This window comes from Lipotes vexillifer, unplaced genomic scaffold (genome assembly GCF_000442215.2).
Source record: "Lipotes vexillifer unplaced genomic scaffold, Lipotes_vexillifer_v1.1 scaffold1262, whole genome shotgun sequence".
NCBI classification, from domain to species: Eukaryota; Metazoa; Chordata; class Mammalia; order Artiodactyla; family Lipotidae; genus Lipotes; species Lipotes vexillifer.
The window spans coordinates 289131-304588 of record NW_006775022.1 but is presented as its reverse complement, the minus strand read 5'-3'; the positions used below and the strand labels follow the sequence as shown (position 1 = coordinate 304588).

Genomic DNA, 15458 nt, shown 5'->3' with positions numbered 1-15458 from the left:
GAGCGGATGAATTAGACGTGCAGAGAGTATGGAGATGTTAGGGAAGTTAAGTCCATTTTAAATCATTTTTTAAGAATGTGATAACCGGCCTAGCTCGTACCTGGTACCTGTACGAGACGGGAATGGTCTCTGCCTTCCCTCCTACCCCCAGAATCATCTTCCATCCTCGTCAGATGCTCTCTAACAGAGATGGGGTATAGCTGACTCTCTAATACCCATTTGCCCTGACATGTTCAGTCCTAGCCGATTGTAAAAGGTTCTACTCCTTTTTGATAGGAAACACATTTGCCGTGGAAACGAATGGGATGTCACTCAAACAATACTTTTGATCAAGATATGGGATTTTCATGCCTGTCTGATGGTCCAGCCTCAGTTAATATTGAAGGTCCCCTTTGGACGTCTATTATAGCAAATGTTTTCATAAATTTTTTGAATGAGAAACACATACAACAAATGGAACCCTTCAGGTGTAGAAGGTCAGATCTTTTTCCTTCTCTCCATCTCCATGCCCATGGTCCCAGCAGCCATCTCCTCTTACCCGGGCTTTGGGCTCTTCCACGAGAGCCAACTGCCTGACCTTGCTGGATTTCTGCTCTTGACCGTCTGATGACCTTCAAGCTGCAGCCAGTGGAATCTTCCAAAGTCTATCCCTAGTTATGACATCCCCTTGGTTGACACTTTTTAATGGCTTCCTCCTCCATGACAACCAAATTGTCACCTTGGCCTCCAAGTCCTACATACTCTGGTCCCTGTCAAATTGTAGACATTTCCCCACTTCCAGTTAAAAGTTGGCATCAGCCAGAAATGTCCTTCCTTTTCCCATCCTCTGGTTCATGCCTCCTTAAACTTCAGATCTTGGTTCACATGTTCCTTCCTCCATGATGTCTTCCATGATTCCTTAGACTAGATTAGGCCCCTTCGCCTTTACCTTTGGTGCACTTAGCACAGATTTTAATTTGGTCTGTGATTCTTGGAATAATGTCAGTCTCTACCCTCCAGCTCCATGTGGGTCTCCTGTCTGTTTTTATTGTCAGTGGGAGTCACAGGGCCTGGCAAAACGGGGCTGCTCAGTTAACATGCATGTAATAGAAGGATGTGTTTGGACCAAAGCACTGACAGCGTTTAGGAGACATTCTGGAGGGCACTCTGGCCTTTCCCAGAGTTGTCTTTTGGGATGTAGACAGCATAAATATCATGGGCATTGTCTCCCACAGGCCTTATTAAAAGAGACAGTATAAGACATAATCTTCCCTTAGATGTGGCCAGCAAAGGCTTAAGCCACAAATATTTCATCCTGTCAGGATAATAGAGAGATAAAAGACAGGGGATCAATTCCAAAATTAAAATCAGCCACTAGTTTGCTTGTCAACCAGCTTACATTGATTGTTGAGAGATTAAATTTTAAAAAGGAAGATGCTAGCGAAAAAGTGGTTCTTATTTTATGTATAATTTTAAATTTAGGGAAATCCATTGTGTGCTGACTTTGGGGGAACAGGGGATGAATCAGCACATTTCTTTTTGTTTCCCAGCCTGATTCAGTAGAAACAAAACCTCCAAAGCTGCATCTGTGTCCTCACCACGAAAGACAGTATGAGGCCCTGAGCTGCCCTTAAAGGGTTTCTGCTGGAAGATGGGCTGTCTAGGGCTAAGGGTTTTCTTTAGTGAACGAGATTGTTCACCCACCTTTACAGTAATGTGGCTGACAGCTCAGAACAGGCCCTCAAAGGAATGGGGGAAGGTGGCCCCAGATTGCGAGAAAAGTCATTGTTTTTCTAATTGTACAGGCAACATATGCTTGCTGTTTCTGGAGGTCTCGGGGTGCCAGTTAACCCCGCCTCCAGTTGGTTCACCTACTGAGGAAGGATTCGAAGAGTGCGATGAAGCTCAAAACACACCACGGGCTTATCTGCTTCTGAAAGAGGGCTTTCTGGTATATTCCATCAGAGGACGCAACTCAGGGCAGGGCAGAGGTGAGGCTTCCTGCAATTTTAACCCTCGTCTCCCCTCGTCTCCCCACCCTGCTCTCATCAGCCAAGCCTGAGGACCCATCTTGGTGAAGCTGGAGACCATTGCCTGGAACACTCCACAAAGGGGCCGGCAGGGCTCACCCACACTCGACCGAGGGGAGACAGCACGGCTAGCTCATGGCCTTTCCAAGGCAGGGGCTCTGCCCCCTCCCCCGTTAGCAGAGACCAGCGGTTGCCAGGGCCTGCTTCCTCCCGCCCTCCTCTCCCTGAGAAGATGCTTCCAGGGAGGAGTGAGGGGGTGAGTCGGGGTGGCGGGAGGTGTTTGCCTGTCTATACAGTGACCTCGTGGAAAGATGAGAAATGTAACCCATCCACCACCCCATACATACATCAATCAGGCCACATAGAAAAACACAGAGTCTCCACCGGAGACAACTGCCATCAACATTCCAGTGCCCTTCCATCCAGGCTGTTTTCTAAGATGCCTGGATCTATAGCCTTCAGCCTTCGCAATCCAAGTCCCAAACAGCCCCAGCGGCTGCTGGACCCTCGTTTATCTAGTCATCTATTTCTTCTTCTCTCTTATCATGTGTTTTCTTCCCAGATGAGAAAAAAGGACCAAAAATGCCCTAAGAAGAGGAAATTGGTCAGGGACATGGAGACAGAAAACATGAAACTATTAAAATAACTTTGGAAGAATATCTTACATCTTCTAGATGGTCTGTAATCAACAAGCACCTTCACTATCATCTATAAGGGAGATTTGGAGGACGTGAGCCTATTGTCAAGAATTTCTAGGATCTCTTTTATCTGTTTCTATTTGGAACAACAATTTATACCGTTAGGAGAGCTTTTGTGCTAATTCTAAAGGCGTATAAAGGACATCCTCTTAGGAGAGAAAAAGAGGAAAGAAAAAAGTCAAGTGAAGTCAGGGCACCAAGGATTACTTATATCTCAGATGGACCCTCAGGTCTTCTGTGGCCTCCATCCTTATCCTGTGCTCCAGGGTCATACACCTATCTGCCTACTGAACACCTTTACTACGCTGTCCCACCACAAGCTCAATAGGGACAAATCTGTATTCACTGTCCCTTCCGCCTTCTAAAACCAACAACTGGTCCTTAATGACACCACTGAGAAACAAACTGCCCATCCCATGGCTTGAGCAGAATGGGGAGCATTGTCGGTGCTTCTTTAGTTTTTTTTTTCCCCTGTATTTTCACTCTGGAATTTTTATTGGACCTATTCTGTTCTCTTTAAAATGTTTCAGATTTTTCTCTGACTTTTGTATTATCTCGCATTCCTGGAGGTGCTAATTCTCATTTCCCTTGTCATTTACGCTGGCTTTTGTTAATCGTGTGTTTTGTGATTTTGATTTTGGGTCACATCTTTGATAATAGTCTTCTTTGTTTCTGATGTGGGAATCTCAGGTAACCTGGGCTGTAGAAATATCCCTATAGAACTATTTTCAGCTTGGGCCCATGGGACGCAGGGCTGCTGATTTGGGACCAGTTCTGAGGCCAACATTTACTGGGAATTCCATTCCTATGCTGGTATTAGAAATGTGAACACCAGTCCACCCCATTCCAAATATACACTTTATGAGGCTAGCTCGGGTTTCACTTTCTCTATTTTTTATGAAATCTTTGTTCAATCCAGGACACCTGGAGACAATTCTCTCTGTTGCCCCTTCTCTGGACTGAAGTTTTACTTGTCCCTTTCTTCACAGAGGAAGCATCTCTCTGGGGCCCAAGCCTTCGTGGGATTCTCATTTGCAGACGCCCACTTCTTTGGTCCCAACCCCCAAGCACGGGGTCCTCTCTCTGGGTCCTGAATAGCCCTTTGGGGGTCCCGTGACCTCAACTCACCAGCTTAGTGCTCTGAGCCTACATCCCTGGTTTTATTTCTGCTTCCCAGGGATTTCTTTGACTCTCCCAAGCTTGGTCAGGCATTAACAAAAATTCTGCCGACAATAATGGCTACTTGACGACATTTCAGTTGTAAATGTAAAGCCTTTCTCTAAGCTTATTCTTTTTAAAACGAAAAAAAAGCTATTTATTTATTTATTTATTTATTTATTTATTATTTTGCGGTACGCGGGCCTCTCGCTGTTGCAGCCTCTCCCGCTGCGGAGCACAGGCTCCGGACGCGCAGGCTCAGCGGCCATGGCTCAGAGGCCCAGTCGCGCCGTGGTACGTGGGATCTTCCCCGAGCAGGGCACGAACCCGCGTGCCCTGCATCGGCAGGCAGACTCTCAACCACTGCGCCACCAGGGAAGCCCCACAGGGAAGCCCCACCCATAGCTCTTTAAAACAAGTAATCATCCTGGTCCTCAGAGGGCAGCAACTCTCTTTAATGCCCACATTCACACCTGGGCCTGAGCACACTAAGCGTTTGTTAAGAGGAATAAATGAATAAAGTTCACATCTTGTCTAAGTTACATATAAAACTTCAGATACTAGAAAAGCTAAGAGGTGATAAATGTCACATTCCAGTAACAACCATGATATAGAATTATATGGACACGGTGGATACATTTATGAAAGGTTAAGCAGAGTCAGTTTTCCTTTGAATTTCTTTAAGGGACTTACAAGTTTAATGCAGCCAAGTTCAGCCCAGGGGTGACTGCTTTCTGAGCCATCTCTAATTTGGGCTTGGTTTCCAGGAAGGATTTGCCCAGCTTAGCATCCCATGGTCACTGGCAAGTGGGTTCAGTGTCAGCCTGCAATCAAGCCATACCTTCAAGGACTGTCCTGGCACATGCCTGGCCAAAGCCAAGTTTTTCTGGAGTTATAATGGAATGCCCAAACCGTAAGCAATGCTCAAACTCTTCTCAGGGTCTAAGTGAAAGATCTAGGCCTGTGACTTTGCTTAGAATAAAACAGCTACGGAGTTTAAGCACAGATCTGACAGCAGAGTATCATGGTGGTCCAAGCATGCATGACTTACTGTGTAATTTCGAATGAGGGAGACATCAGTGCCATCTTGCAGATAGTGGGTTTCTATGAAACTGCTGGCAATGAGGCCTCTGTGGAAAAATAAAAACAACATAAAAGATGAGCGTAGAATCGCAATGATATGTTGCTCGTGGATGTCTAGGCTGTAGGGTGGCATGGATCTGATTCCCTCCTTATTTTATAGATGACCTGCTGAGGCTCCCGTAGGGCCTTCACCTGTTCAGGTTACCCAGGGAGAGCCAGGATGAGACTCAGGCAGGTGAGATTCAGATGCATGTGCTTTGAACAGTGGCCCCCAGAGTACACGTGGATGCTCTTCTCACCCGCTCCCGCCTCATGCCTCCAACACACACAGGTGTGTGTGGACACGTGCACATGCACACATGTGCACACACCCTGCTACGAGCAGCACACGCAGATTTCTGAGTTGGGAGAACCGCCCTTCTGGAAGTCACAAGGCCCCACTATCTAGAAGCAGCAGCTAAGCTCCCGCTGGAAAAATAATTTTGGACCCACAATATTGCTATTTCTCCTGCAGGTGGGGGAGCCAGCTGTCAATGTGAAAATGTCAAAGGATAGTTTAAAACAACAATGAGGGGCTTCCCTGGTGGCACAGTGGTTAAGAATCCGCCTGCCAATGCAGGGGACACGGGTTGGAGCCCTGGTCCGGGAAGATCCCACGTGCCGCGGAGCAAATAAGCCCGTGTGCCACAACTACTGAGCCTGTGCTCTAGAGCCCGTGAACCACAACTACTGAGCCTGTGAGCCACAACTACTGAGCCCGTGCGCCTAGAGCCCGTGCTCCGCAACAAGAGAGGCCCCCGCTTGCCGCAACTAGAGAAAGTCCACACGCAGCAACAAAGACCCGATGCAGCCAAAAATAAATAAACAAAAAAAATAAATTTATTTAAATAAAACAACAATGAAATGTTAGAAACAGTGCCGTAGGAGGTGAGGAAGAATGATTTTGGATATGTGGAAATACTGAATTTCTCGGATGACTTGGTAGAGAAGCAACAGCTCTATTTACCCTGAACTAAAATTGCGTGCTATCTACTTACACCTTCACTGATGGTAGCAGAGCCTGAACTTGTGTAGGTTTTAGACTATTTTGGGATTTCTGCTGTCATATGCACATGCTATCCTTCTCAACATCACTGCAACAAGTATTTCCTGTGCACCGACTACGTGCTGGGTGCTATACCAGCTGCTGGGATATAAAGATAAATAAGGACACTGCCTGGTGAGGTGACAGACAAAACATAACACAGTGAGGGGAGGGCTGTCACAGAGGCAGGAACAGAGTCTTCTGCGTGAACGGACGCACAGCGGGTGGAGGGTAGTGAAAAGGGGAGGCTTTAGAGAGAACACAGGGGGAGTCAGCCAGGCAAAGGAGGGCTGGGAGAAGGGGATTCCAGACAGAGGATGGCAAGGCCAGGAGACCCATGGGTCTGGAATCTGGGGAGCCAGGTTGGTGGGAAGCAGGGAAGAGCTCTAAACATCTCTGGATTTTATCCGTCTGGGCAATAACGAGTCGAGAGTTGTTTTAAATACTGGACTTTGCAGGAGGTGCAGCACGCAGCAATGATGCTGTCCGCCCTCCCTGCCCAGGGAATGCACTTTGTACCACTAGGTTCTGCTGGGGTCGCTCCATCCCCAGTCCCAAGATGAGTGTGGGACCCAAGCTAACCAATCTCTAAGCTTCCCTGCAGCCTGCCTGGAGCTAGGGCTTCTGGAGAAGAGGTCTTTCCTCTTCCTTCTCAAAGCTACACACAAATGCACTCAGGGCCTCCTTCGGCCTGGACCTGGCTGCAGGAGGATGCTGCCCCGGGGAAAACCCAGCCATCACCAGCTGCGACAAAGGACAGAAAAGAGGAAATCTTCCAGCTGCCTTGGGGGCCCACTTTGCCTCTCCTTTTCCTCAAGAACCCCCTCTCTCTTGCTTCAGCTGGTTCCAGTTGGGTTTTGCAACCAGAGTCCTGATAAATGTGGAAGGGAAGAAATCAAAGTGGCAACGCTGCAAATGTAACAGATGAGAGAGCGTTTCTTACAAAGTCAGACTTCTCAGACCCTCCCCCAGCCGAGTCCAGAACTGAGAGTCACCTCCCCGTTTTACATGGGTTTCGATTTATTTAGGACATGCCTGGTTTAAATCAGTTAGACCCTCACAGCGGGTCTTGAGTTGCACTCCACTTAACAGCGAGTGTTTGAGAAGAAAGTGCCCAAAATCTAAAAGGCAGACAGCCTCTCACACTCACTGACAAAGCTCACAGACCCTTCCGCACCCCTCACTTTTCCCTCTGCTCAGGAGGAGATAAATCTGGCTGGAGGAGGTTAACCTCCCTGCGGCTTTTGGCCTCAGATTCCCATCTCCTAAGCGTCCCTCCTCGGGGTGTCACAGGGCCCCCGGGGCGGGCTCGCTGCCAGCAGCCCCGCCTGGAGGTCAGGAGCAGAGGAAGGAGGGCGGCCAGGGGAGGTGATGAGGGTTTGGAGAAGGAGCTGGTGGTCGTGCTTCACATGGCCCAGAGCTTCAGGAACGGGTAGGAGGATAGCGACCTTGCCGGGGCAGCTGCAGGGGTCGGCCCAGGAGGTGGGGACAGGGGAGGTCATGGACATTTTCCAGAGGGTGCTTCTAAAGGGGAGCAGAGAGATGGGGTGTGAAGAGGCGAGGGAGTCATCTAAAGGGACAGGCTGGAGAGATGGGGGCAGAGAGGGGCAGGGGGCAGAGCTGCAGAGCAACAGGTGGCCGGTGCCCAGAGCACAGGTGACAGCGAGGACAGAAGCCATCGCCTGAGTGAGGTGGGACCCATCAAGGCCTAACGGTTTTGGTGAAGGAGGGAGCTTAGTAAGCTTCAAGATCGCAGAGAAAGGCGAAAAGGCAAATTTAATGTAATTGAAATCATGATTACTTATTAATGCTTTACTACTCAGTAATCATTTTATTTTACTTACCTCTTATGAATAATTTAGTAATTCTGTTCCTAACAATGTTGGATCCTCCTTTTGGACGAATCAAGGTATACGAATATACCTAGTACTAAGAACCGTAGCACAAAGAGGAGGAATTTGTAGACCAAAGACAGAGAGTTGCAAGGCTTTCTAACTGAAAGATGGATGTCCGAGAAGATGATTCCCTTCACAGATGAGAAACATGGAAAATCCGTCTGGAAAGCCGGAGATGTGGGAGGATGAACATTTGGTAGACTGCAGTCAGCGAGCTGGTGGACGCCAAGAATGTGGGGCTTTAATGGCAGTAACATGAATGATGAGGTTTTAAAATGTCACTCAGTCCAGTAAGACAAAGACCCATGAATATTTCTGCCTAAGGAACCCCACTGTTTTTCATTGTGTCCAAATGCCACTTAAACAGAATTACAAAAGCACCATCATACTTTGAGCTCTAGCGAGTCCTTCAGTCCTGTCCTATGTCTCCTTTTATTGACAGAGGTTGAAATGGGGGCTCCTGAGGACAGCCTGAGAGTGTCCCCCTACAGCGAAGACACTGAAGGACACGCCCCTTTTTGAGCTTTCCTCAGTCTGGAAAAGAAACGCCGACACAGCTCAGACACACTGATACCACTGTGAGTGGCACATCTTCCCACACGGAGCCCAGATGGGGGCTGATGCTCCGTGAGGACGGAGGCTCGGCCTTTCCCACAGCAGCCTCAGCATGGAGAGCTCAGAAAATCCAGAGCTTTCTCAAGCCTCTGTTTCCCACGAGGGACTGGAACAGGAGACGGAGGGAAGCCACATGGCCTGGCCTCTGAGGCCGACGCTCCGTCCCGTGGGTCTGGGAACTGGGACTCGGACATCCCCACACCGCTATCAGAACCCACCCCCTCTTGACTCCGATTTCGTCCCAGTGCCAGGTGGTCCACCGCATGTTTCCCTTAGGCTGTGAAGAGCCCAGGGCAGTGACAGTGCCCAGGTCCCACGCTGGGGTCATACCACTGCCCCGCTGAAAACCCTTGAACGGCTCCCCATCCCACTTGGATACAATCCCAACGCCTTCCACCACCTCCCAAGTGCTCACAACCTCACCCTCCTAGTGCATGATGCCTACCGTCCCTGTGGCTCGTTCTCCCCCCAGCCAACACGCCTTCTGCCTCGTTCTAGAACATTCCATACCCTCTCCCCCTTAGGGGCTTTGCATTTGCTCTGCCTTGTGCCTGGACCATCTTCCAGCTGGCTCTTTTCCATCCTACAGGTATGAGTTTAAACATCTTTGCAGAGGGCCCTTTCCAGGTCATCTGATCTCAGAAGCCTCCACCACCAGCATTCTCCACATCACAGACCCCCTTCGGTTTCCTAGTTTGTTTATTCACCTGTTTATTTATTCATCTATATCCCCTCAAGAATTTAAGCCAAAAGAAGGCTCTGTGCTCACTGTGACCCCACCCCCAGCCCAGGCACTGTGATAAGCCCTTCATATGTATTGCTGGATTCCGGCTCTGTGGGTTAGCTGCTAATTTTATCCCAACTTAAAAAGGATGCCGAGAGACAGGGAGGTTAGCTGACCTGCCCAAGGTCACACTGCATACGGCAGCATCCAGGTGGTTTTGTTTCAGAACTTGCTCTCTTACTGTGTGGCGCTGCCTTTGCGGGCTGGTCAAGGATAACTGCTGCATGCCTGCTATAGGCGCTGTACCAGGTGCTGGATAAATACATGCTGAGCGGGATAACGGAGGGATGGATGGGTGGGTGGGTGGATGGGTGGACGCATGGATGACTGGATTTGAGGGGATGCTGCAGGCACACTCTCCCTTTGTCTAGGGCTATATCCCCTCCCAAACCCGGTAACACGTGACTCACATCCCTCTTAGGTACCATGACCTGCCAAGGAGCCACGGATGAAACTGGGAAGGCACGCAGTCAAAGTTTTCTGAGACGCGTGTCTAATTTAAAAGGGGCCTGAAGTCAAAGTTCCCTTGAGAAAGCTGAGAAAGGTGGGTGGACAATGGCCATATTGGAAATGTGACAGCAGTGGACCTATTTCCCTTAGATTTCCCCAAGGAGAAAATCCAATTACATGGATTCTGTATGTCAGCAAATGGAGACAGAAGATGAATGCATAATTTCATGAGAACATTCTTTTTCTCTGCTTATTAGATTAGCTGATCTAACGAGGCATGCTGTTCCCCTCTATGCCAGAAAATAAAATGCCAGGAATTGATTTTGCTGTTTTCCATTTGTTTTCTGTTGCAAGTGACACCTCAATATTCTCTCATTTCACCAACATTTATTGTGTGGGACATTGGGTATAAGACCCCAAGAGCTCACCATCGAGTGGAGGACAGACCCAGAGTGATCAGAGCCCCGTGACAGAGATACACCTAAAGCACTGTGGGAGTTCAAGGAAAGGCTTCTAACCCCGGGGAGGTGGTATCCAAGTGAGTCGTGAAAGATGGGGAAGAAGGAATCAGGCTGAGAGGGGCTTAGTGAGGTGGGGAGGTGGGGAAGAAAGAGGAAGAGAGCATTCCAGAAAAAGTTACTACATCCTCAAAGGCATGGAGGCATGGAGGGTACAGAAACAGCATGCTAGTGAGGGATGGGCACAGGGGATGTAAAACTCTGTGGTGTTTCAAGTTGTTGAGGTGCAGGGTTTGAGGTCGGGAGACGTGCTGCTGTTCAGATCGGCAGGTTGGGGACAGGAGTCACTGACTTTATCGCGCGATGGGGAACCATGGCAGTGACCTGAGCAGATGAAAGCTTTGGAGCTAAAGGCCCCTCTGACAGTCGTGGAGATAAGGCTCTGAGGGAGAAAAGACAAACAGGCAGCAGGAAGGTTAATTAGGAGGTTGGTGTGAGCATAAGAACAAAGGGTCAGACCAGGACAGGAGCCTTTGGGATGGGAAATTCAGGAGACGGGCAGAATTAGGAACCTCAGCTGTCAACTGAGACGGGTAATTCCTAAAGGAGGGAAAGAAGAGGGTGAGTTCAGCCTTGGCTGTGTTGAGTGTGAGGGGCCTGAGCCCAGTCTTTTAGATATTCCAGCAAGCAGCCGACTCCGTGAACCTAAGGTGTAGGAAGGGGCTTGGAGTGAAGACAAAGATGCAGATGCTCATTTTATGGCTGAGTAATATTCCACTGTATATATGTGCCACATCTTCTTTATCTATTCATCCGACGATGGACATTTAGGTTGCTTCCATCTCCTGGCTATTGTAAACAGAGGTGCAACGAAACGAAATTGACTTACCTGTAGTGAGGTGGATGGACCTAGAGTCTGTCATACAGAGTGGAGTAAGTCAGAAAGAGAAAGACAAATACCGTATGCTAACACATATATATGGAACCTAAGAAAAGAAAATGTCATGAAGAACCTAGGGGTAAGACGGGAGTAAAGACACAGACCTACTAGAGAATGGACTTGAGGATATGGGGAGGGGGAAGGGCAAGCTGTGACAAAGTGAGAGAGAGGCATGGACATATATACACTACCAAACATAAAATAGGTAGCTAGTGGGAAGCAGCCGCATAGCACAGGGAGATCAGCTCCGTGCTTTGTGACCGCCTAGAGGGGTGGGATAGGGAGGGCGGGAGGGAGGGGGACGCAAGAGGGAGGAGATATGGGAACATACGTATATGTATAACTGATTCACTTTGTTATAAAGCAGAAACTAACGCACTATTGTAAAGTAATTATACTCCAATAAAGATGTTAAAAAAAAAAAAAGATGCAGACGCTCAGACAGCACACGCTTTGCTTTATGTGAGGACGAGTAAAATCTTTTACCTTCCGGTCGACGACTGTGTTTTCTGATTTCAAAGTCTTTGGGTGGATAGGGCTTAAAATGATCATTTAGAATTTACACTGAAACACTAGGATGTAGATACCGTCCCTCCTTATAAAATCTGTTGCATTTCTGAAATGATTTCAGTATCGAAATAAGAACCATTATGCCCCAAATTGCTTCTTTTAGAACAATGTTGAAATGATCCTACTCTAAATTTACCATTGTATAATTTAGTTATATTGTTAAATGAGGTGGATTTCACCAAAATGACATAGTTTATTCCCCAAAGCATAGGAAAGCAGGAAGAAATACCTGCTCAGTTTTACATCTGGAAGGGAGCCCTCTCTCTACCCCACCTTTGGAATGAGTTAACTATCCCTCTCTTGTGCTCTGCCAAGGTTCTGTTACAGAATTTCCCCTGTTCTGTTCTGTTTCTTGTTGGCTTGTGTTCGCCCACGTTGGGTTGAGCTAAGGGGCAAAAGCTACATCCCTAAGCCTAGCATGATGCCTAGCTCACAGTAAACGCTTAACCAATAAATAGAGGGCACAAACTGAATCGTTATCACAGAAAAGCAACTCAGTTTGGATAGAATGTATCCAAACTGATTGGATCAATTAAAAATTGAAAGAAATTTCTTTCCTTTTTAAAATTTCTTACTTCTCTTTTTGGTTTGAAATTGTTGTCACCGATCGTGGAGGGGGTGTGGGGGTGTGTGGATAATCACATTCACTTCCTTGTTATTTCAAGAGTTCCCAGTGCTGTCAGGACCACCCTGACAACTTGACCTCAACGTTAGAACTGCTTAAATGAGAGAAACAGGGAAAGGAAAGCTTAAAGATTGGCATCAATTACTTAGAATCTGAAAATCTCATTGATGACATGTTACCTTTCTCCTATTATTTCTTTGAAGACTATGCGTATGGTTTGCGGGTTTAATTATTCTATGCAGCATATTCAAGCAAAAGCATCATAAGACAGCTCTTGTTTGTCAGTTAACATCAGAAGGCACTTCAGATACTCTCTGCAATTAAATCACACAAACACTGGAGGCTTCAGTGATCTTCCTAGTGAAACCCATTTGGTGTTCAACGGATCCAACCCAGTTTTCTGCTGCAGATTTACTCCACCGCAAGTTATTATTCCACAAATTACAAAATCATTCATATATAAATTTGGGTAATGGTTTTCTTTTATGAGAATTTGGAAGTACAGCTACAAAGACTTTCACATGAGGGATAGACTGCTTGGAGCGTTAACAAAACGCAGCGCACGATAAAAACCATAATTAAAAATCATGATCAGGATTTTCCCAGTTACTAAAAAGAATATCCTTTATTGAAAATTATCTATTCCTCAACCAGAGCTAAGTAAAGATAGAGAAAAGATTGAGGAAAAAAGCCAGTATGTACCCAGACCGGATTCTGGATTCTTTCATACTCTGGAAGAACTCACTCTGGTTTTTAGTGAAAATGCTAGCCTGGTTAGAATCATGGGACTCTGATGTCATTGGATGTCATTGAATCTTCTGGACTATTTTATGGAGAGATCAGACAACTGAATAATTCCCTATAAAGACAGTGCATTGAGATATGAAATGATAGGAAGGAAGTGGAAACTAAGAAAAAGAATCAGAGATCTGGTATTTTCTACATCTGAGCTTTGGTTGAATCTCTTTCAGAACGTGGTTTTTGCAAATATTTATGATTTTTGTTTTCCTTGTGGGAAGAGTCATCATAACCTGTTAAATAACTTATGCCCTGGGTTCTTGATTTGGGGAGTGAAAGCAAAGCACCACCACATCGCCATCCCCGTCTTGTCACCTTCATCAGCTTGTCCACCTCCCTCCAGCTCCTGCCTTTTGTTGGATCAGAGTGTGTCGGGCCCTGGGCCACCTGCTTGTCAACTGCACTTTCTTACTCTTTCTTGGCAGAGACGCTGTGTGGTAGGGACTGTTATCAACTGCCTAACCAGGAAGAGGAAAATCACTCAGAGAAGTGAAGTGATTTGTCCAAAGCTGCATAGCCGTGCTGGTAGAGACTGAACTTGTCTCTCTTTGGCTCCAAAGCCAGCCTCATCCTAACCACTGGTCAACACTGCCTTGCCAGGAAGACATGATTCTGAAGGTCTGAAAAAAAAAGCAGCAGCAAATCATATTCCCTCTATTTCTGAAATCATTTTTCCCACAATGCTAATGGGGCTTATGCTGTTTCTCTCAGCACTCAATTCAATTTAGCTATAAAATTCAAATTATTTTTGGTTACGATTTCAGCATTTTGGGATCCCAACAATTTAGGGATCTGTACATCTGTACAAACAATGAAGCATTTACATTTGGTTTTCTTTTGTTATTTTCCATTTACTAAGAGACTCAAAATGATCAAAACAACTTTTTTTTCCTGGAATTAAAAAAAAAGTTCCCTTTCTCCAGCTCTTTCTCATTTAGTTTCACAAACCATAATAAATAAAACTGTTGATACAGCATTTTAGAAACTGTAGGGGACAATTACGTTTCCTGCAAAATAATTTCTTACTATACTGCTTCCATTTTAAGTCACAAGTACACAGAATTTTGGATCCAATCCCGTGGCACTGACACTGAAATATGTTGCTATTCCTGACATTTCCGACTATTCAGATGACCCTCTCCATTCATGAAGTGAACAGATTACATATGCCACTGTGGACAGTTTTAGACTCAGTGGAAATCTCTTTAAGAACAGCAGGGCTGATTTGCCAACTGCGTTTTCCAGCTGGAAGATGAAAGCACGTGAAAAATGGTGGGTTCCTCCCTTTATAGCTCCACAGCTGTCATTCTACATGGTCCTAAAGCTTTGGGCTACTTTTCCCCCTTTTAAATGACCATCTGTGGTTCGGGAGTCTTTGGCCTGTGGGCTTACAACTGTTCTAGGCTGTTTTCTTGGGGGGCTGTGCCACGTGGCTTTTGGTATCTTAGTTCCCCGACCAGGGATCGAACACGCCACATCAGTGAAAGCGCCGAGTCTTAATCACTGGACTGCCAGGGAATTCCCTGTTCTAGGTTGTTCTTGATGTGATAAGACTGTCTTCATAGTATGAGACCTATCAAGCTTAATTAACATAATTTTTAGAAAAATAGGGCTGTAAAACAGGAAAAGTTGAAAACCCAGTAAACTATTATTTCCAAAGGTAAATAAAGCCCCACACCCACTTCTCTCAGAAAGGATTGCAAAAATAGATTCTATAGCTTAGCTTCCATTGTGTTCTTCAAACATCACCACCAACATAGGCAAAACAGCCATTCTTTTTAGGCCTTAGAACTTTCCTCTTCCTTTTGAAAAATACCAGTTGGCTGTAATAGCAGCAGCAGTAGATAATATTTGTTTGAACTCTTACTAAGCAAAAGCACTTTATAAGCATTGTTTTATTTAACTTTTACAACAGCCATAGTCGGCAGATGCTGTTCGGAGATGAGGAACCTAGGCTCAGAGAGGTTAAGTGACTCATCCATGGTTGCACAGACAGTACTGTATGGATTATCCGACTTTGCCATCCAAGCTCTTCCTGCCACACTTAACACACTTGCCTTTTGTGCTCATCTCCCCTTAAATAGACACTGTATTTAATATGCCAATACCTGCCTTTGAAAACAATTAGAAATTGTAGCTTGGCTTGGGTGGGTCTGTCCATTTCTCATTTATTGCCATGGGCTACAAATGGAAAGGCACAGTTAGGAATGCTATGCATCAGGATTCTGTTCACCTCTAGTCTGAGGAATAATCACGTAAGTGTGGTGATTTTATGTGTACTGGTGTAGGGA

General features: G+C 46.4%; 1 protein-coding gene across 1 annotated transcript in view; it reads right to left on the bottom strand.

Annotated features, from left to right (window-relative positions):
* The window catches only part of ADAM12 (ADAM metallopeptidase domain 12), a 396124-nt gene that overhangs the window by 127893 nt on the left and 252773 nt on the right, over window positions 1-15458 (bottom strand). Inside the window, exon 4 of the mRNA XM_007449628.1 lies at window positions 4917-4995. Within this exon, the coding sequence (XP_007449690.1) occupies window positions 4917-4995 (79 nt within the window). The remainder of the gene's footprint in view (window positions 1-4916; window positions 4996-15458) is intronic.